General features: G+C 30.0%; 2 protein-coding genes across 6 annotated transcripts; both read right to left on the minus strand.

The window, feature by feature from the left end:
- Positions 1–2,448: 2,448 nt before the first annotated feature.
- Positions 2,449–7,322, minus strand: LOC101488640 (calcineurin B-like protein 3). Of its 2 annotated transcripts, none has more exons than XM_004499283.4 (9): positions 7,116–7,322; positions 6,332–6,486; positions 5,811–5,893; positions 5,520–5,579; positions 5,146–5,254; positions 4,891–4,943; positions 4,261–4,341; positions 3,551–3,663; positions 2,449–3,112 (listed from the first exon to the last, which is right to left on the minus strand). In XM_004499283.4, exons 2-9 carry the CDS (start codon positions 6,453–6,455, stop codon positions 3,055–3,057), a joined length of 681 nt encoding a protein of 226 aa, XP_004499340.1. In that variant the 5' UTR covers positions 6,456–6,486; positions 7,116–7,322; the 3' UTR covers positions 2,449–3,054. The 2 variants fall into 2 exon arrangements, with proteins under 2 accessions (XP_004499340.1, XP_012570887.1); XM_012715433.3 differs by having other exon boundaries at positions 6,977–7,116.
- A 1,770-nt stretch (positions 7,323–9,092) lies between these two features.
- LOC101515435 (BTB/POZ domain-containing protein At5g47800-like) lies at positions 9,093–15,307 on the minus strand. 4 transcript variants are annotated; one of them, XM_012715407.3, is made up of 9 exons: positions 15,019–15,307; positions 14,841–14,927; positions 13,127–13,247; positions 12,298–12,539; positions 12,003–12,128; positions 11,848–11,917; positions 11,358–11,762; positions 10,528–11,271; positions 9,093–9,905 (listed from the first exon to the last, which is right to left on the minus strand). In XM_012715407.3, exons 5-9 carry the CDS (start codon positions 12,059–12,061, stop codon positions 9,360–9,362), a joined length of 1,824 nt encoding a protein of 607 aa, XP_012570861.1. In that variant the 5' UTR covers positions 12,062–12,128; positions 12,298–12,539; positions 13,127–13,247; positions 14,841–14,927; positions 15,019–15,307; the 3' UTR covers positions 9,093–9,359. The 4 variants fall into 4 exon arrangements, with proteins under 4 accessions (XP_012570861.1, XP_012570859.1, XP_012570860.1 ...); XM_012715405.3 differs by lacking the exon at positions 13,127–13,247; XM_012715406.3 differs by lacking the exon at positions 13,127–13,247 and having other exon boundaries at positions 12,003–12,134.
- Positions 15,308–21,897: the final 6,590 nt, after the last annotated feature.

The raw sequence follows: 21,897 nt of genomic DNA on the forward strand, positions 1-21,897 counted from the left end.
TAACATTTAATTACAAAAAAATAAATAAATAAATTTTCCTTCATAAGACGCACGCACGCACATGAAGGAAAATGTTATACATATATTTTTTTTTTTTTGTAATTAACGAGTGATAAATTAATTGTGCACTAGAAAAATAAAAAAAGTGGTCTCATTTGCACCTATGTATGAAAACAAGGATAGTGAAGGTATGTTTGTTGGAGTTGTTCACTAGAAGTAGTGATATTTTGTTTCTATTTTTATGATTTTAAGATATAAAAATGTACCTTCTATTGAAGATATACTTTACTTTCTTTTGTATCCAAAAGTTTTTCTCTTTAAAGATGCATAATGTTCGAAAAGGTGTCAAGGTATTCAATGTCATGCCCAATATAATGAAAATAAAATTCAGTCCTGAACTGACCCAAATCATGACATAACTAGTTCAATTCCTCGACTCAAACAGTTTCTCCATTAAAAGCGATTTTCCACAAGACTAAACATTATTTTAGGGAACTACACTTCGTGTCATACATAGTTCAAATGTTTTATTACAACGTTTAATTACAAAAAAAAAATAAAAAAAGATAAGTAAAACACTTTCATTCATCACGCACGCACGCATGCAAATGAAGAAAAATGTTTTACGTATTTAAAGTTTACTTGGAAGGAAAAGGAGGACTCTTTGAATTTCTTGACCAACGACTGAAAGAAAATGGGCATGCAGTGCTTGTAGTTGCTGAGGGTGCTGGCCACCTAGAACTGATTCACAGAAGAAAGAGCGAGATGTTGGAGTGTGGTTAAAGTGAGAGCTGAAGAAGTGGTGGGACAGGGACCACCCTAGTGAGCTATTTACAGTCAAGTATGTAGATCCTACATACATGATTCGTGTCGTCCATGCAATTCATGGTGTTATGGCAGGGTATACTGAATTTGTTGTGGGTCCTATTAATGGAGACTATGCATACATTCTGGAAGATGTTGCATGTGCAAATAATCCAGTTAATACAAAAGATCATAAATGGAGAGATACTTTACCTGTTCACTGTTTTCTTTTTGTTAGTGAAAAATTCACAAAATATGGAATTATTACTATAAGTAAATTAAAGATGACGTAAAATAAATGACTCTTTGAAGGTTAGTTAGTTGAGTTCATAAGAAATTGCTTTGTCTGTGCAGGGAAAATATTATTAGAACAGTGAAGATGAGAAAATAAGGAAAGTAAAAATAACTAAAGTGAAAGCCTACTTAATGTTAATGAGTGATAAATTAATAGTGCTCTTGAAAGGTAAAAAAAAGTATGAGATTTTGCTTTGTATTTTGTTTAGGAAGTACTCACACATGAAGAAAAGTGTTTACGTATATGTTTTTTTTTAATTAAATGTTGTAATTAATGAGTGATAAATTAATAGTGTCCTTGAAAGGTAAAAAAAAAAAAAGTGATTTTGCTTTGTATTTTGTTTAGGAACTACCCTAGAAAGGTAAAAAAAAAAAGTGATCGAGTCCGACTCCAAAAAGAAGAAAATTGAGTCTGATTCTAAAAAGAATGATAAAACTGAGAAGACCGAGTTTGACTCCAAAAAGAAGGCTAATACTGAGAAAGTCGAGCCTGACTTCAAAAAGAATGTTGAGAAGACTGAGTCTGACTCCAAAAAGAAGGCTGAGAAGACTAACTCGCCTTCCAACTTCGACTATGTATTATTTTAACTTCTGTTAGTGTTGTGATATGAGTCAAACAAAGGAATCTCCCTTCCATCTATGATTTGGATTTCGATTTAGAGAAACGTGGAGAAGGAAACATCTTGTTTTTAACTAGAAATGTTAATCCTAGTCATTTCTTTGTGCACAAGGTTCTCTCCGCTAAGAAAGTGCTGCAAATTATTTTAGCAGTTATAAATCACTATATGTTCTTTCCTTGTTTTGTTTATTTGAATTTTGTCTCAAAGTAAAGAAGTTTATAACCAAATAAAACCACTAAAAATAATTAGAAATGGAATCATAAATTATTTGAGGGTTTCTTCTATTAAAGATACACTTTATTTCTTTTTGTATACACAAATTTTTCTCTCTAGAGATCCATAATATTCGAAAAGGTGTAAAAGTATTCAATGTCATGCCCAATGTAATGAAAATAAAATTCAGTCCTGAACTGACCCAAATCATGACACAACTAATTCAATTCCTCGACTCAAACAGTTTCCCCGTTAAAAACGATTTCCCACAAGACTAAACATTATTTGAAGGAACTACTCATCAAAACGTTCAAAAGCAAATATTAACCCAACATAAGGTTTACATAATACAAAAGATGGTCAGCGTGTAGACTAATGTATTCAATATTCATACTACACGTCTTATATGTATTCTGATGATTTCTAATAATTTAACTTTCTTGTTTACTTGGTTGGAAGAAAACATTAGATTTACCCCTATATTTGTGCAAATATGAGAATAATTCTGCATAGGATATAAACATTCTAATGACTTTTCCACCATGATTTTAGGCATTCATAAAAGATTGCTTCCAATTAATTTGTCAAATACACACCCTTGCAACAAAAATAATAATTACAAGAAAATATACACCATATCTGATTTTTTAATCTCCCAATAACCTTGACAAAAATAGTAATACAAAAGAAAATGGAAGTAAGGACGACGTTGGTTCTAGAACGGGATGAAGGGCGAAAGAAAATGGAAGTAAGGACAATGTTGGTTCTAGGCACGAGCTGACTTGCACCCAAGTTTTTTTGTGCAGCAATTATCAACTCTTCTAAGACACATTCACGGCTTGCCGAAGCCATTGCACACTTGACTTGTGACAAGTATTTTTTTCACCAACATATCCAGGATGCTAATGCTGAAACACCTAAATATTCTATTTGGTTCTTTTATTCTTAAATGAAGCAAATCAATGAGAAAAAGCCCATTTTCCAGATATTCAAGCCTCAACTATCCAAAACGAAAAACAATCCACCCTGAACTAATCCTTCAAACAATACCTCGGTATTCACAAGCCAAACATAAACATTCATATTCAAGACCAATAAAAGTGACATGGATGATGTAGTTGCCTCAAGTATCATCAACTTGCGAGTGAAAAACAAAACTGGGAAATGTGGTGGTTATATCTCTGCCATGGAAACAATTTAAGCCACATATTAGATGATAGAGATTGATAACAAAGTTGTACTTGACAAATAGAATATAAAGATATATTGGAGATACCATACAGGACAAAATCAATCAGAAGGTAATTGCATTGAGTTGTAATCATTTATTACAGTTTCAGTTTTATAACTATTTTATTTGCTGTCGTAACAGTATAATTTTTTTTTAGGTCTGCATAACATCATTTTATTTAACAAAATTTGAATGGCAATGATTTGAAACTTCTGCAATAAAAAGTATGAAAAAACCACCTTGTTCTAATTATTAATAGTAGAGATTAAAGTTTGAAGATTCTGGTGCATTTTAACAAAAACATATCCAAACAAGTTAATCAAAACTTCATTTCCTGCCGAGAGAATTTCAAAATCAAATTAGTGGTTAGTAACAGGAAGAAACTCACTTCAGATACTGAAGAGTCATATTTTTCAGAAGGGATGGATGCCGCAAGACAAGGTTTCGCCATTCTTCCTTGTCAATCTTCCCATCATGTTTTGTATCAGCTTCCTCAAATGTCTAAATAGCTTAGAAAATGTTAGTGACAAATCTCCAGAAAAGATTATAATAGCACAAAAATGAAATCATATGCCAATGTCCTCATTATCAACTCGACACACATAAATCTTAGTCAACAAATGAAGTTCACAAGAACAACGCTCAAAGAAGGTTTAATTTAATTAACAGACAGATTTAGTGGAAGCTTAGGTCTGAATGCGAGGGAAACAAAACATATTGTACACATAAGTATCCCGCTAATAATTCACTAATTAACTGTCAGAAACGATGACAGAAAAAGATGCACCTTCAAAAGCGCACAATTTGGAAACAATGGAAAATCAATTATAACAAGGAAACATAAAACTGCTGAATTCCAAACTATGCACGCAGCATGTGTTGCATACAATTTGTTAACATGCTTGCATAAGATTGCTTTTGGAGACTTTTAATAAGAGTGAAAAAATAATTCATGAATTTCTTACTTAAACCAACAAAAAAACTAAAATAACATAAAAAAATAAAAAAGCAGAAAAAAAAAAGCTTCAAATGTACCCTAGTCTAATAATGATCATAAAGATTTGGCATGCACTTTAAGTTGTCAAGTAGATGAAGCACCTTGTCAATAATACTTTCGATCACATCATCTGAAAGGTTCATACCAGATTCAGCTAGAGTGGCCACCACCATTTGTTTTACCTACACTTAAAAACATTGATCATCACTCCATATCAAATCTAGGTTGTCAAATTCTGTCTTGAAATAAGGTACCTAAATATTATTATAAACGAAAGGGGTTCGCTAATTTACACCCACTTAATTTTTATTGGGTGTAAATTAGCAAGTTATAGCCACAAATTTGTGAAATACACCTTAAAGTGTAGCTTGCTAATTTACATAAACTAGAAAATGAGTGGTGCAAGTTAGCAATTTGATAACTTGCACCACTCATTTTCTAGGTGGTGTAAATTAGCAATTTATAATAAAAAGTTAAGGTGTAGGATGCTAATTTACACCCACTAGAAAATGAGTGTGCATAAACTAGCAACCTTATATAAAATAACACTATTGTTTAATTCCTGAACAGGTTATCATCTATGATTCAAAACTTGCTTACTCCTATTGACCTAGGGTAAATCCTTCCGTGGGCTTCAGAAAAATAAATTATGCAAGTCAAGGCTGGTTCAACGTGGCGAGTGAACAAAACTTCTACATGTATTCAAGTTGATACGAACATTAAAAATTTACCTCCTGCCTTTCAATAAAACCTTGCTGTTTGAGATCATACAATTGGAAAGAAACTGCAAGAAGGAAAAGTTGGGAATCTCCCAACAAGTTTATGCATTACTACCAATAATAACACGGTAAGGGAAATAAATAGACAAGTGTAGAAACAACATATATGTTCTACCTAGTAACCCCCCTCCCCTCTCTCTCTCCAATGAATATGCTTTCCATTCAATATCCAAATAAAATTGTTGATTAAATAGTTGTCATTCTTACACTCAATCTTATCATCAATTGGTGCGTTTGGATGAAAGACAGAGAGAGCGCGTGCAAACTCTTCGAAATCAAGTATCCCATTGTGCTTTGTGTCAAATAAATCGAACACCTATATAATTCAAACAGTATAAAATCACGAACAGGATAAATAAATTTATAAGGTTCACATCATATAGTACACTATCTATGCAGTGTGCAGCTGATTTCATAGTCATATCAGATCATAAATATTGCCCCAAAAAGGACCATCTAGTTAATAAATCAGTGGGGAAAAACAATGAAGGCCCAAAAAAGATCATATTATTGTTTCTTTTCCATAAGATTGAAATTAAAAAAAAGGAGTTGTAAAGAGAAGTAGATAATGCTCAGCATACCCTATCTGCAAACAAGCTCTCCTTCTTGTTTGTCTTGAACAACGCCAACTGAAATTCTTCCTGTAAAATAAAGAAACCGTCGTAAAAACAAAAAGAAAAGTTTAGAACTATGAACAACAAAAATACAATAGATCATATAAGTTACTGTGAGTTATGTGTTAGACATAAAGCATGTAGATTTGTACGATTATAGGGTAGGCAAGGATGAAAACCATCATCTATAAGGGTGGAAAATACACATATCATAACACGAATTGATAGAATAATAGAGCATGATATATCATAGCTCACCTTATTAATTAGTCCATCATCAATCACTGCACTGCTGATCTTCTTGAACAGTTCATAAAGTGCTTCAATCTCACTTACACTAACTGCATTGGCAATAAAACGGATAAATATCCTCTCTTTGTGCTTTATTTTATTCTTTCCATTTCCTTAAGCTTTTCATAAAAAGAAGAAACTTGAGAGAGATATCAATATTTATTCAAGTGAATCAAGTCTCAACAAATGCTTCAATAACTGAACAATAGGGTTATTCAAGTAAGTCACAACACTATTTATAGAGTTTAATGCTACAGTATAATGATGCTCATTTCAAGTATTTGATATTTTTCAACTGCCATCTTCCAAAATATTGTGAAAAAAAGCAAATAGGGAGATATGGATACAATTAGATGCAAGAAAATATTAAATCAAATTACTATTGACATATTTGAGACAACAATGAATGACTGATCTATTGCTTCATTGGAAAGTTCCTTACAGCATACATAATATGGAATGAAAAAATAGGGAAAATAACAACATACACACTGTCTCTCTGGCAAGAAGTTCTGGATTCTCTAAACCTCTAGGTTGCTTTATTGAATCAGATTCACAACAATTTACCACAGCAGCACACAAATGCTTTAATCCGTCTAGGCACTGCACCATGATCTCTTCCAGGTGTCAAAACACTCCATACCTAAAATCCAGGAACAAAAAAGATAACACTAAATGTATATATGAACACATAGCTTATACATAATATTCAAAGTAATATGTGTCCAGAGAAGTTTTCACCCTCTAGAAAGCTACAACTAACATTACTACTTTACTATGTAATTTAACAATTCAATAATAAAAAAATTATATGAGACCTATATATGTCTACCAAATAGTTCGATGCACTAAGGCGTGGAAGGAAAGCATTTCAACGTTCTAGAGAAAAAGAGCATAAAAGTACTAGGTACCATTACTTGAGAATTAAACAATTGAAGCAAAATTCTATATGAGATCCAAACAAAACCAAATCACCTAATTTCAAATATTAAAAATCCAGAGGATGGATAGCAGAAACAATTAATTAAATAGGCAAATTTAGTTGCAATCGAAAAGAACAGTTTCAGCAGAACATCAAGGCACATAAATTGAGACAAGAGTCTGCTTGCAGAATCGAAATCCAGAACACAGACCTTACAACGATATCCATTGAAAATGTTATTAGGGTTTCAAAATTAGATCGAGAGAGAATAATTATTATTGATTGAATCAATAATAATACAACAAATGAAAAAGGGGTGTCGGAGAGGAAAGAAGATTTATTTTATTAACCTTAGAGAGAAGAAAGCGAAGGGGAGTCGGAGTTCTGGGACATGTTTGAAAATTGCAATTGCAATTTAGTAATAATAATAAATCGAAAGGTAACCTTGCGAGCGAGTTTGAGAAATGATAATAAGATTAAGAATGCCCACTCTCTCTCTCTCTCTCTCTCTCTGATTGGAATTGGAAATGGAATGGAGGGTAACCTTAACCCAACCCCACCCCCCCTTCAGCACCACCACCTCATTGCTCACCAACCATCACACGTGCCTCTTCACTGCTGGTTCACCCTTTTGTGAATTTTTTTTTTTAAAAAAAATTCATTTTATTTTAGAAACATTTTTAAAATATTTTTTGTGATTAAAAAGAAATCGTTATACATAATATATTTTTGAAAATAATGTAAATACATTTTGTACTTTTGAATGTCAAATTAAGGTCAGACCATTTCCATTTTTTCTTTCACCCCATGAGAAATAAATTCCATAAATTATTTTTGTAAATCACTTGACATAACCATCACTCCAAAGCCATTTGCAGACCTCATACCAAACAAACAAGATAATTCACACCTAGAGAACAAATGTAATTCTGATTCTTGAATCTCATAACACAGTACACAAGGAGTAGCATTGTGTCAATAGTGACCTTTCTTCTAAGCAAATTTAGCTTTTGAAAACTTCTTCAAGACCAATTGCCAAGTAAAAGCTATATTACTAAGTAGTGAAACTATTCCATTGTTTTTACGTAGGATAGAGTTCGGTAATGTACCAGGCAAAATGAATAAATATAATAAAAGAGGCAAAAACAAATTTATTACATGTTAGATTTTCATAATCGCGATAATTTTATAAAAGCTACTGAATATACTTTTTACGGAATCAAAATATTTCACCCTAATTTTACTATTTTTAACGTAAAATCAAACATAAATTTAGAAGAAAATGTAATTCTCACCTGATCTTTTAAAAATCATTGATCTACATAGTTGTAAAATCCAATAAATATATCAATCATGTCAATAGCTCCAGCTACCAAACTCTCTTTTTCAAAATATATATTCATTTAACAAATTACACATATTAAAAATTTTAGTTAATTTTGTGCGTAGGTTACATTTTTACAAATGACATATCCATAATTAAATGGGATATAAATAATTGGCGTGGCTTTTCATTTTTTCACTTTTACCCTTTTGGCATCAATTTTTTTCAGAAAAATACTTTATAAAAATGCAGTCTTCAATTTCCTGAAAAGAGAACCAAACAAAGAATACAACCTCCAAACTATGGACCCTTTGCATTCGAAGGGTAACTTTTTTTACCTTTTTAGTAATCTTGCAACCTCTTTCATTCCGAAAACAAAATTCACGAGTCACGACTAGAGATTGGAATAAGTTAGGTCCATCAATAGAAGCCTACAGCCTACTCTACGTCAATACCAAGTCATATCAGATTTTTTTTAAATAGATAAGAGCAAGACTTTTAAAAAAACCTATTTAGTAATAAAACTTTTAAGTTTATTTAAATAAATATAAATTATATTTTTCTATTATTATAATTATTATATTAAATTTTAATCTTTTTATTATATATTCAACTTTTAGTAATTTATGCATATTAACCTCATTTAGTTTTTAACATATTTAAAAGTATTACTATAAAATATAATCTAAGTATAATGTATATAAAATCATATCCTTCAAAATGTGATGTTAAATATCAAAATTAAACTTAATTTTATTGACATATTAAGTCGTTAATCTATTTAAAGATATGTTTGATTACTAATTCAAAAATATTAAAATGAAATAGACTTTTAAATAGGCTAACAGACTATACCAAACTTCTATCAAAATCAGAATTAGGCCTAAAAAATAAGTCTATGACAGGTCCTATGGTAGATTTAAGCCTTAAATTTTTGTACAGACCAAGTTTAGGCCTAACAAATCCTAATTCGGCTCAGCCTATTCTCACCGCTAGTCACGACTACACAAATAACTTCATAGTAAATGATATATCCTCACAATACACTACAAGTTGTTCTGTCTTTTTTTTCCTCTCAAACATAAATAACGTAAAAAATATATTTTAAAAATTTCCTAGATACAACTCAAAGAGAAAGACAGTACAAGGATTATTTATACATTGGTTCCATTTATGATAGTTAAAAAAGAAATAATAAGAATTGAAGCTACAAATAGAAGATGGTGAGGTTTGAACTGTGATTTTCTCTGAATTCTTCAAAGATTATTAATTATTTTTCTCTATCAGCCCTTTTCATGCTACGTTCTGATTTACTTCTTGCCCTTCTTATGATTTTCTTAGGATCAAATTCCATCTTGAAGCTTGAACTACTTTCATCTTTGACTCCTCTCACCTTTTCTGACTCTGTCTCTTCATTGTCTCTTCCTCTTATTACCATCTTTTTTTCCAAGTCTAATGGCAAATTAGCATCCATTCTTTTATTATTTCTGTTATGTTCCTTTTCTCTATTTTCAAGAATCTGTGTTGTTCTTGCGACATCTCCATTGAACTCTGGGCCTAAAGATTGCTTGTTGTGGCTGTCTCTTGTAGTTGGTCTTTGTTTTGCTCCTAGAAGTATCTCATGTTGTTTTAGCAGTTTCTGGCTTGTGGTTGCTTTAGAATCTTTCTCTTGTTCAAAGTAGAGAAGCTGCACTACAGTTCTTAATGGCAGAAGCTCGTTTTTAACTGCATGGCCACGCACTTCTGGAGTCAGTTTTTGGCAGTCTAGAATTCCACATAAGCGCTTCTTCTCTGCCTTACTAAGGTCAGGATGCACCTGTTCATGTATTCAACTTTAATCATATCATTTAAAAATTAAAATAATCAAAGTTCGCCACTTAGTTAACTATATTGTTTTAGTTTCATTTGTTTGGATAATCAACTTAATTAAGTGTTTATTTATAGCATAAATACTTATCGTATAAGTGCGTATGTATAACTTATTTTTATAACAAAAGATTAAATAAAATCAAACAATTTTCATATAAACTAAAAGCAATTTTAATAAACTATCCTAGAGAATTTATGGAAATAGCTGAAAATCGCTTAAGAACATGTCATAAGTTGTTTCGACAAGCTCTTTCAAACAGCTTCACAAGTGCCTATGTGAGTAGATAAGCTCAAAATCTCAAATTAGTCAATCCAAACAAGCCCCCTCCCCCTAGTGTTCAAGGTAATCATAAATTATAGTATTCTGGTTTGAAAGGTTGTTTGAGCACGTCTATATTATTAGAGTCTGAAGGTCCTCAGAATCTGTCGAATTGTCCAGCATTCAAACAAGAGTCAGTGACTCAATGATAATTAAAAAGAAGTTTTCACTGTTTCCTATGCAAATATTTGACAAACAGACTTTATAATCAAAGAAAAAAGTCATAGAAGGTGTGGTATCAGTACTTCACCTTAAGATAGATGTCAATTGCCTGGTAAAGATCATTGTGGTCTACTCGAGCAATGCTCGGCACAGTTTCAGCAAGGGAAACAAACTTTGAAACTTGCATATTATCATCTCTAGCAACCACTTGAAGATAGGAATCTACGAGTTTTCCGACGTTTCTGATTGATCTCAAAAAGTAGCTGTTATCCACAGCATTAGGGGACATTCTTTTCCAAAGCTTCAAGAAAGTTTCCAACACTGCTAGAACTAACTCTATATCATAATAATTCTTTTCAGAAGAGGATTTTGTTGAAGGATAAAGAAGATCACTCACTGTTGCTTCCTCAAACTGTAAGCTAGCTCTCCTTATTAGTTCTGTCTTTATAACCGAAGAAGCACCTAAATGAATCGAAATGCTGAGAAGTCTAAACAAGAATCCAACTGAAACAGACCCTCTATCTGCAGGAATCATGCTTACAATTGTTTCAAGAATTTTTCTGTTTTTCAGCTTAGACTCATCTGTTTGAGATGCTGAAGTGCCTGAACTTTTAAGCTTTGTGATGCCTGGTAGCCACCGGCATGAGTAGACGTGCAAAGCTTCACCGATAAGCTGCGGGGGAAGCACATATGTTGATCTAACAGCCATGATTATGCACCTGAAAAGATCTATGTCAAGATCAGAAACATCCTCAGTCCACCAATCCTTAGGAACAGAATGGTGCTGTTTTTTCGTGTAACCGGGCCTAGTGTAGGTGAAGGACCATTTGACCTGTACAAAAGCATCAGATTTATAAGCAAAAAATAAGAGAAACATTCATACACAGAAATGTGAGGAATGTTAAGTTTTTTTTTTACCTGATGTGGTGGTGTGAGAACTTTCTCAATGATTGAATCAATGCACTTTCTGACAATACCAAGATTCTCAGACCACTCTGGTAATGTAGAAGTAGTCTGAAGCGTCGCAATAGGATCCTTCCAACTTTCAAGAATGCATGAACTGAAGAAAGCTTCAAGTTTTCCTACAAAGTTCCCTTTTTCAATGGAGTCATTCATTCTAAGGAACTTTGCAGCACAGAATGCAGATACAAAGTTATGAGCACTAATGTTGATTGAAATTCCATAACAAAACTTTGCACAGAGTTCAAAAGCATCCTCCCCTCCAGGTATATCATGAAGCTCAAGCGTAACACTCTCCGAATCACTAGAATCACAGCAAAGCCTTTGTAGGAGGCCACATTTCGGAAGAAGCGCGAACTGCAGCTAAAAAGAGCAGAATTATATCGATGAACTAAGTTTAAAATATTTATTTTGGTTTATAACCACTCCAGTTCTAAGTCCTTAATACCTTGTGTAGCAGATAAGTAACATCATTGATTTGTATTACAAGGTCTGAGGGTATATCTGATGTCAATGTCCTGCATTTATGAGAATATTATTAATTTGTCAAAGTTGTACATAGATTCTTAATGAAAGGAATGCTGCTGTGATGTGAATGAATACCTGGTAGCTTGTTCAGTGTAGAAAGTATCTTGCCTTGTCCCAAGTTTCATGAACTTCATTTTTGTTTGTTTTTTCTATACCAAAATCGATGAGAAAAAACGTTCACTCGACCAATTATACAGAAGACTGTTCCTTCAATTAAACAACCACAGATTCCATAAATTCAAAGTTAATGAAGGTAGAAGTAGAAGTACAAAACATGATATCATGTCATCGTCACTATTGGTTATGAGTGAAACAAAAGAAACAATAATTAAAGGAGAAAGAGAAATCTGCAAGAAGAGTGACTTCACACCTCAAATTTTTATTTATTTTGCAATTGTCAACCTCATTGATTTGTATAAATAAATCTGAAAGCTCTTCAATTCATTGATGATGATGTTGTCACTTCTAGTAGTAGTATATTTGGAAGTTACTTCAAGCATTAAAGCTGAGTTGAATAGGTAAAGAAATGAATCAAACGTTCATTCAGTGGATGCAGAACACTCTCACTGACCAACATTAAGCTTCGGATTTTTCTGCCTCATGTGCCAGTTCCTGTTGACATATGTAACAAAAAACTGAACCAACACCAATGAAAATTGAAATAACTGTTGACAGACAAACTTATGTTACTAATAATAAACATATTGAATGTTGTGTCCTTTTTTTCAAAAAAGTACAAACAAGGAAAAAAGGGAGCTGAGGTTAATAGGAAAGTGGCAATAATTGAGTTAAAACGTTGACCCTACTCAGAAATCCTTCCATAAACTTGATCCTTAGCCTATAAATTTTTCTAATTGAATATTTTAGTCATCCAATCAACCCAATTGGATTGACCAGTGAAAGCATGATCATTGACACACACAGACCCCAAACACAATACTAACACATTGACATTGGTAATATAATTTGAGAAAATAAAACGACTGAATATCGATGTCAGACATTGACTCGTGTTAGACACCAAACACATCTTCAATTTGAAGTTTTGCCTTCTAGAAGAGAATAGATGTGTATTTTTCATCCATGATAATAATAATACAGATCCAACCCCACCTAATTTAATAATAATAACAAATGAGGAAAGAAGCAGGACCATGACAAAAAAAATGTATTGTGCATGCATAAACATACATGATTACCTTCACTCATGGGTGGTAAAGCATGTTGGGAGTTGGGAATTAATTAATAGGTAAGCCAATCGTTTTGACAGTGGCTCAGGAATATCCAACTGTATAAATGTACACATCCAAAACCTGAACTCTAATAATACACACAACAATATCACTTTAGAAAAAACTATATACACTTTTGATTCCATTCCATATATGTATAAGGATATTGTACATGAATATTTTTCAGACAATGATACTGAAAATCCGAGAGAAAGCGATACACCAGGCAAAAAAACTACTAGTAGTGAGCAGCCTAAAGTAGTAAAGGCAAAGTTTCCTAAGAGAAAGCAAATATTATTGATAATGTTTTTGTGAGGCTACTTTGTTAAGTCACTTTCATTGTGTTGTGAATTTGATACATAAACTAGTGTACACTTTTTTATTATTTATTGTTCAGTTGAGTGGTCCACTGACTGCTATGGTCCTCTGCTCTCAATTATCACCCTCCCTCCCCATTAAGTAATCAAGAAAGAATTGGAACCCAACTTTTACTCATTCGTTTCTCTTTTCTTCTAAATTTTATTCATCAATAATTAGTTTAAGATTAAATCATTAATCAGTTCATAAAACCATGTCTACATGGTTTGTTTGAGATTTACTTCAAATCTTCATATAAATAAAAATAATAATATTGGAGAAACAAATAGCTGAAGAAGAATATGTATTTATTGGTTATGTATTTTATTGAGGGTATGATGTTAGTGCAGTGCAAGGCCATCCATCCTCACTGTTCATTTGTTGAAATCTGACATGGAGTATGGTCTGTGTTTTCACAGACACATAATGGTAAAGAAAAAACAGGTGTTTGTGGCATGGTAAGACACTCATCACTCTCAACTAGAAAAAGAAGAAAAGTGTTGGTATGACTCATAGTTAGTTAGTGATATCTGACCAGTGGCGCGGCTCAGGGTAATGTTATAATATAGGCTGCAATATTTAAATATAAATTGTATATCATAAATCCTAAACTTGAAATTAATTAATAGAACCGAACTGTGATCGCTCTTCTACGTAGGCACAATTTTCCAAACACTGTGATTAAATATTATATTTTCTTCCTTTTGCATTTTTGTATCTTTATTCTTTTAAATGGGGTTGGTGGTGTAACCAAAAGCCTGCATATTTCTCTACCAAGTAAGGTTGCATTTGAGGCCTCTTTCCATGGCACCTTTATCTTACAGCCAAGAGGTAACTCACACAGATCCAACTCCATGAAAATTCATAAAAAGTGTAAGGTTAATATCAGCTAGCTTTGCTCCGTACTGAATCATATAGGCATCTCTATTATGTGGACATTCTCTTATAGAATTCTCAAGCTCGATGCCTTTTACCCTGCTACTAGTTCTCTCACCCTCCACAATAAGGTGTTAATCATTTTCTTGTTGTCGCTTTACTTTTGGAATTTTTTAAGCAGAACCCACCTTTTTTTTTCTTCAATTTTCTTATCCTCTGGCAAAAGTGCTATTTATCTTTATGACACACAAAAAAAAAAAAAACAACTTTAAGCTTTTATTTATTTAATTAATAAGTTGAGAAGTGAGAAGTCAAAAACAAATGCTATAATTAAATTACCACCCATATTTATCTTCCTATTTGTACTAAAAAAGTAAAAGCATTTCATCAAACACTAACGAAACAATCTTGAAATGTCTGAAATTAGCAAGAAGGGAAGAGAACATACCTGTAAATACAATATTGGTGCTACTGATCTAATCTTACGAAGCAGACAAATCTTTACAATTGAAAAAGCTGTATAATTTTGAACTATCTGTACAAATTGAATGAAACAACAACATCAGTATTTGAATTGAAACTGTATATATATATATATAGTGAGTTTGCATATAGCACCAACATACATGAACATGTGAAGCTAAAAGTTGAGTGGTTTTTTAGTTTTATTGTATGCAAGTAGTCCTCAGAGAGGAGAATAGGGTGTATCTGTAACTTGTGTTAGAAATAGACAAAGAGAGAACAAGGAAAGAGAAGTGAGTAGTATCATATCACAATGTTTGGTAATCAAGTGTTAGGGAGAAGAGAGAGAGTGAGTGGTTCGTTGGGATTAGTCAACATAGTAATGTATCAAAAGCAAGCATGCCATCATAATTAAACTCATTCAAATGTTTGTAAATATAGAATGTAATAGAACAAGAGGAAAAAACATATATATAACATTACTAAAAATAAGGGAAAAATAAAAAAATAGAAGAAGACATGGTAGATTAAAAGTGTGTTTAGTATTTCATATATATATATATATATAATAATTACATTAAATTAATATTTATTTTTTAAAAAACTTATCAATATCAATTTTGTATCTGATGATATTATCAGTGAGATAACATTATAATAGTAGTAATTGAAAAGAAGGTTGCATGGGACCAAGTGTATGCATAAATACAAGATCCTGTATGAATCCCTCGTGATGATACCTCCACTTACCACTATACCTCAACCTTAGGATATTCTTCTTCTTCTTCTATTAATTAGTCGAATGGTATGTGCATGTCGGCCACGTGTCTTGTTATGTGCCGTTGATTACATCTCTACCTGATGGATGAGATCACTCTGACTTCTCTGTTTTGCTTGATTTGATTTGATCTATAGGTAATTAATTAATTTCATGCGTGTGGGTTTCTTCTATTCTATATGTTCTTGTTCGTCCACACTCGTGCATCAATCGTTTTGCTAAACTTTCTTTCTTGTTGTGGGACCCATATTATATAAGATGATTCTGTGTCACAGTCAAAAAAACCCCACCAATTCTTTAATTGCCTCAAACATTACAAGATGTGGTAACTACTCCATCAAAAACAATATTGGGTTTGGTTTTGGTATCAATCAATCTTAAACACCCTACTCTACTACAACCAAATTTACATAACACGTATATATTGGTCCTACATTTATAGCCATGATTCATGATTTCAACAGCATGATGATGATGATCATAGTGATTGTTGTCCTCAATTTCAATGGAGTTTTTTTAATTAATTAGATTTTATTATCTATCCAAATTAATTAATCTTTTTAAACGTGGATAAGTGTATAATTCAACTCATTTGAATTAAGACTTAAAAAATTAGATGACTCAAATTCAAATTCGTAAAAGAAAAAATACTACTATAACAATTATTAATTTTGTCTATTTAAAAAAAAATGTCTAAATAGGAAAAAAAAAAAAAAAAGCATATGCCTTTATAATTTATATGAAGAGAGTCAAATTTATTTATTTTATGACAGTTGAATACCAATGCATTTGTTTATTGTGTATGCAGCACGTTAATTAATATGCTTTTAGCAGGAAAACTTTACGCAGAATTATTAAGTCATACTATGCTATATAGTGTGGATTATTAGTTAATAGTCTTTCAAAGGAGATGAAAGAAAGAAACTGTCCAACTTTTGATTGTAATACTCAATCGAATAGATGCCTCAAATCCCCCCTACTTTATTGTTGGTTAGATTACTTAATTTATGCCCAAGAAGATCTTTCTACCCGTAGGTTTTGAATTTGTTGATGACCATTCCATCTCTTTCACAAACATAAGCTTTCAACTTTTAGTTACATTATAAATTGAGTGCAACATTTCTAAAGTAGTTTTATATTGTTTGTCTAATATAAATCAATTATCTATCTTGTTATATATGTATATATGGTAACGTTATTTTTTGTTTTTTTTTATAAAAAAAACTATCTCTTATTTAATTTTAAAACAAATACTAACAAGTATACCAATAATACTCGTTAAAAAACTAAAAATGAAAAAAATAAAAAGTTAATTAGAAATGTATTGAAACTTGTATTTTAATTTTTTGAAAATTTTAAAAAAGAATTATGTAAAATTTTTATTAAAAAACTGACAAAAAAAAAGTTAATTAAAAATGTATTGAAACTTGTGTTTCAATTTTTCTAAAGTTTAAAAAAATTATATAAAATTTATATTTTTAATTGTTAAACAAAGACATTTATTAGCAAGATCTTAATTTTAATTAGATTGATAATGTAAAACTAATTTACGTTCGGTGTATATATTTTTTTCTCTTAAAGTTTTTTTACTCTAATGATTTTTTCTCTTATAAGTTACTCTTTCTTTTATCTCAAGTTGATTATATTTGTCACTTTAAAACATCAACTGTAATATCAATATTATTTTAGTTATTTGTAGAATTGGACACATCCTCTTAAGCATAATCTCGCATTTGAGTCTGGTTGGATGGAAAAACATAGTTGTGAATAAATGCTCTATTAAAAGTTGTCAAGTACAATGTTTAAAAAGTGTGTATAATTTTTAGAAGAATGCTAACAAATATTCTCAGAGTATTTAACAAGTGTTTGATTTGTATTTTTTAAATAAAAGTTCTTTTTGTAGATTTTAATTTAATCAATATATTTTTGTCATATAAGCAAATGTTACTTGGTTAGTAATTAAAAGATATTAATTAAAAATGAAATTTATAATGAGACCATCAAAATTCTTTTATGTGTATACATATGTACCATTCGAATGATAACGTCTTCATGTATTTTCTTTTTATTGAGATCTAATTGCATTTTTTATATCTTTATTTAATCATGCTAGCGTAAAAATTAAATTTTTGGTCCTCAAGTATCATGCTTGTGGCAATTTTAATCTCAACTCAAGATTTTTTACTCAAAAATAGTGACGGGGCAATTAAAGTTCATTCGGAGAGACAGAGGAATTATGGTTCATAATTTCATGTTTTTATAATTTATTTTTAATTTATGAAAATGTTTTGCTATTTGTTAAATATATTATTTTAATGTTTAATACAATATATAAATATAAAGTATATAATTATACATATATTAAAACATTAAAACTGAAATAAATTTAATTATGGTTCATAAAAAACAATCTCAATCATTAATTTAAATCTGTTCATGTAATATATTTCATTAAATTATTTCTAAATAATTTATTATTATTAATTTTGAGATTAACAATTACATGACACAAATACCGCGGTGAATACTAGTACTCATGCAAACATTAAAACTGCTTAGTTTTGCGAGTTAGTACATGTTATCCAATAAATTTAGATATAATTGTCATCGTCACTTTAATTTCTTAAGGAAAAATTATTCAATTAGAATAGTTTTCCCTGTACGAGGAATTTAATGGAAAAAAACAAAAAATCAATTGAAGTATGCAAAAGTGACTCATATAAAGAAGGTACGAGAGTTATTTAAGTAGGGCAAAAGGAAATGACTCGCCACCATTTTTTCCTGCTAATTTAAATGGTAATGGGTCATTACATCTTATCTACTTTTTCATGCTATTAAACACTCTCTCAACCTAAAATCTCACCTACCCATACACTTTTTTGTTGTACTAAATTTTCAATCACCCACGCACAATACAGATGATTTATTTATAAAAATAAATGATTATTTTTAATTTATAATAATATTAATTTTTTAATTATATCATCTAATCAGCACTATATACATAATTTTTATTTAATATTTTACTTTATATTAATAATGATAATAAAGACATTAATATTTAATAAAAATATTTTAATAACAATATTATTATCACTTATATTTATACATTTTTCTTAATTTATATTGTGTTTACTTCAATCACTCGTTTTTGAAACGTAGAGAGTAATTATTATTTTTACAGATAAAAATACATATAGTTGATAAAATAAATAAAAAAGCTACTTATTTACATATAAATTATTGACTTTATATTTTTGACTGTAATTATTGGCCTTGATTAGGATGCAAACATAGGCGTGTTTTATCGTCACAGGAAAATTAATTTCTTATAAAAGCGGTTAATTAGTTATGATTATGTCTGGCTTAGTGAAGTGTGGGAGTTGAAAACTTGACATTTAAGAAAGCAGGTATGAGTCATGTTGACGTGTCGCCTTTGGGCAATTTCTGGTAAAACTATAGAGCATGAAATATAAATTGGTAATTGAATCAGCCATTAAGAAGGTTTGATCCTCGTTAGTTCACTAGATACAGACAAAATATATTTTTTTAAATGTTTAATGAATTTTAAAATCTTCTTTGTGACAAACTCTGATGTTATTCTATCATTCTAAATTTAATTAATAAAAAATAAATAAATAAATTGGTGTAGACATAATGAATAATGAGAAAGACATGCGAGTATATAGTATGTGCTTTTGCAATGCGTAATAAGTATGGGTTGGAAAGGCTTTGTTAAAAATGGGTGTAGTCAATTGACACTCCATCAATTGTGGACCTACAATTAGAGAGAGTAAGAGAATCTATCTCATTCCACATTTGAGCAGTCCAGTTTAGTTGGTATCCTAAAAATTTCTCAACATTTTGTTTCTACTTGTTTGACTAATGGGCTTCATTGAATGCAATGGTCCTATTTGGTTCCCTTGTCTGAGAATCTTATTGCAAATCCTGCATTTACAACTTTGTCAGATATTGTTTTATCATTTTATGGACTACTAGGACAAAGTAATAGCAGTGCTGTCTCTCCCAATATGTATAACAATTAACAATCATTTAACCAAATTAACTACTCCTGTATATATTTTTTTTTGGGCTAAATTACTCTTTTAATTTTCTATTTTTTTTAGGGTTTGTTTTAATCTTTTAATTAATTTTCTATTTTTTTGTAGGGTTTGTTTTAATCTTTTAATTAATTTTCATTTTAATTTAATTCCTTAATTATGATTTTATTAGCTACTTTGATCATTTTCGTTAGTTTTAATGAAAAACATTAATTTAAACCTACATGTCACATTGGATTTGTGACTAAGCTATCAGAGACACTCATAGTCAAAATTAGGGTTTTCACACACTCATCCCTCTCTTTCTCCTCTTCTTCACAAAATTGTAAAATCAAACGAAATTATTGATTTAGAATCATCACCATGTTTTTATAAAATCATACGGAATCACTAATTTAGAATCATTAATATGTCTTTCTTGTTGTTTCTAGCATTCTTAATCTTTTTTCTTTTTTATTTGATTTAAAATGATAGAAACATAAGTTTCAATTAAGAAGTATAAACTCATTTTTTTTCATATTTTATTTTTCTTAAATTTGTGTTGGAGATTTTTTTCAAATCTTATTAAAGTGTTTTTTATTGTTGCGAATTTTAGTTTTTTTTTAGTTGGTGTTTATTGAAATTTTTTTATGAGTTTATGGGTTTATTATTATTATTTTTTTTTTTTGAGTTTGTTGTTCTCTCATTGATCTCATTTGTTGTGTTGTTGTTTTCTTTCTTTCATTAAAGTTTGATTATTTTTTGGATTCAAAGAAGGAGAGGGAGGAGGATGATGGTGACTCAAACAATCTAATTACAAGTTTAAGCTAACATGTATATTCAACTTAGCAATTTTTTTTATTAAAATTGATGAAAAAAACCAAAGTGATTAACATAATTATACTTAAAAGGCTAAAACAAAACCTAAAGAAAAAAATAAAGAAACAAAAATTATTTAACTTATATTTTTTAAGTTCATGCTAATAAGTATGTAGGTGCGTGTCCAATAAAATTCGTAAAAAAAAAATTAAAACAAATGGAATGAAATTTTTTAAACTTTACAATTCCAAAATATTAAATATACAAATTTTCAAATTTTATATTTAGATTCTAAAATAAAATGCTTTTATTTTAAGAGATAGACTTCTTAAAAAAAAGATAATCATAGATGGAGGATGGAGTTTCACTTTTCGTTATATTTTAAAAATTTGAAAAATATGTCGAGATGAAAAATAAATTGTACTTTTATTTAAAATATACAACAAATATGAGACAACTACTAAAATAGTTAAACAAATTCATATGGACAGCATTCAAAAGTGCAATATATGAGATTAATTTTATATTTTGAATATATTGGGTTGAAGGTGAAAAAAAATTAGTGTTATATGCAAAAAAAAAAAAACAAAAGATTTGTGCAAATTTTCAATTTTCAAGCGCACACCCTCACCGTACAATGAATCATCCCCTTCATGCGGGTAAAGTAAACGGATACTACAACTACCATTAATTGATAAATACATTTATAAATGTGATATCTGTTAATAAATGAATAAATTAATAAAATTACTACAACAATTTATTATTATTAGAATTCTATTAATTTTGATTGTGGTTGGAACCATTGCTATATTGTAAATGGAGGAATGAAAATTATGTTAATGTATTTATTTAAATATTGATGTATTAATATTTTACGTGCAAAACCTTTTTGCATGGTCTAAAAAGGAGGAATTTTTTATATAATTACTAAAATAATAATAATGATTTTTTAAAATAAATTATACTTGTGGGTTTTTACAAAAACCTACAAATATTTTAAAATCCGTTAAATGCTCGCTAAAAAATATCTACATGAATATAAATAGGTCATGATATAATAACAAATTAATAGTGTACGAATATTCATTGTTATCTCTAGTTAGAAAAAATTTATAATTTTTCTCTCTCTTCAGGAAGGATCTATATCTATTTGATTTGTAAAAGAATTTAATTTATATGTATTTTTATTGAGTGGATTTGATTTTAAAAAATACATCAGACCAGACAACATATAATTAGTTATTTTTAGTTTTGATACAATATTTGATCAAAGAATTCGTCATTTATTAAGAAAATTAGAAAAACTTTATAATTAATCATAACTAGTGTGTAACCCGTACGTCGCACGGAAACAATGTACATTTTAATAAATAAAGTGTTATATTAATATATATATTAATTTT

The sequence above is a fragment of the Cicer arietinum genome, chromosome 7 (assembly GCF_000331145.2).
Source record: "Cicer arietinum cultivar CDC Frontier isolate Library 1 chromosome 7, Cicar.CDCFrontier_v2.0, whole genome shotgun sequence".
Lineage (NCBI taxonomy): Eukaryota > Viridiplantae > Streptophyta > Magnoliopsida > Fabales > Fabaceae > Cicer > Cicer arietinum.

Bases quoted from the DNA above. Each gene is read 5' to 3' on its own strand.
- LOC101488640 (XM_004499283.4), bottom strand. From the start codon at position 6,455: ATGGTGCAGTGCCTAGACGGATTAAAGCATTTGTGTGCTGCTGTGGTA. The intron at 5,580-5,810 runs GTGAGCTATGAT...TTTATTTTACAG, and splicing joins ATGATGGACTAATTAATAAG to GAAGAATTTCAGTTGGCGTT. The intron at 5,255-5,519 runs GTATGCTGAGCA...TGAATTATATAG, and splicing joins AGAGCTTGTTTGCAGATAGG to GTGTTCGATTTATTTGACAC.
- LOC101515435 (XM_012715405.3), bottom strand. From the start codon at position 12,061: ATGAAGTTCATGAAACTTGGGACAAGGCAAGATACTTTCTACACTGAA. The intron at 11,918-12,002 runs GTATTCATTCAC...TCATAAATGCAG, and splicing joins TACACTGAACAAGCTACCAG to GACATTGACATCAGATATAC. The intron at 11,763-11,847 runs GTATTAAGGACT...TGCTCTTTTTAG, and splicing joins TTACTTATCTGCTACACAAG to CTGCAGTTCGCGCTTCTTCC.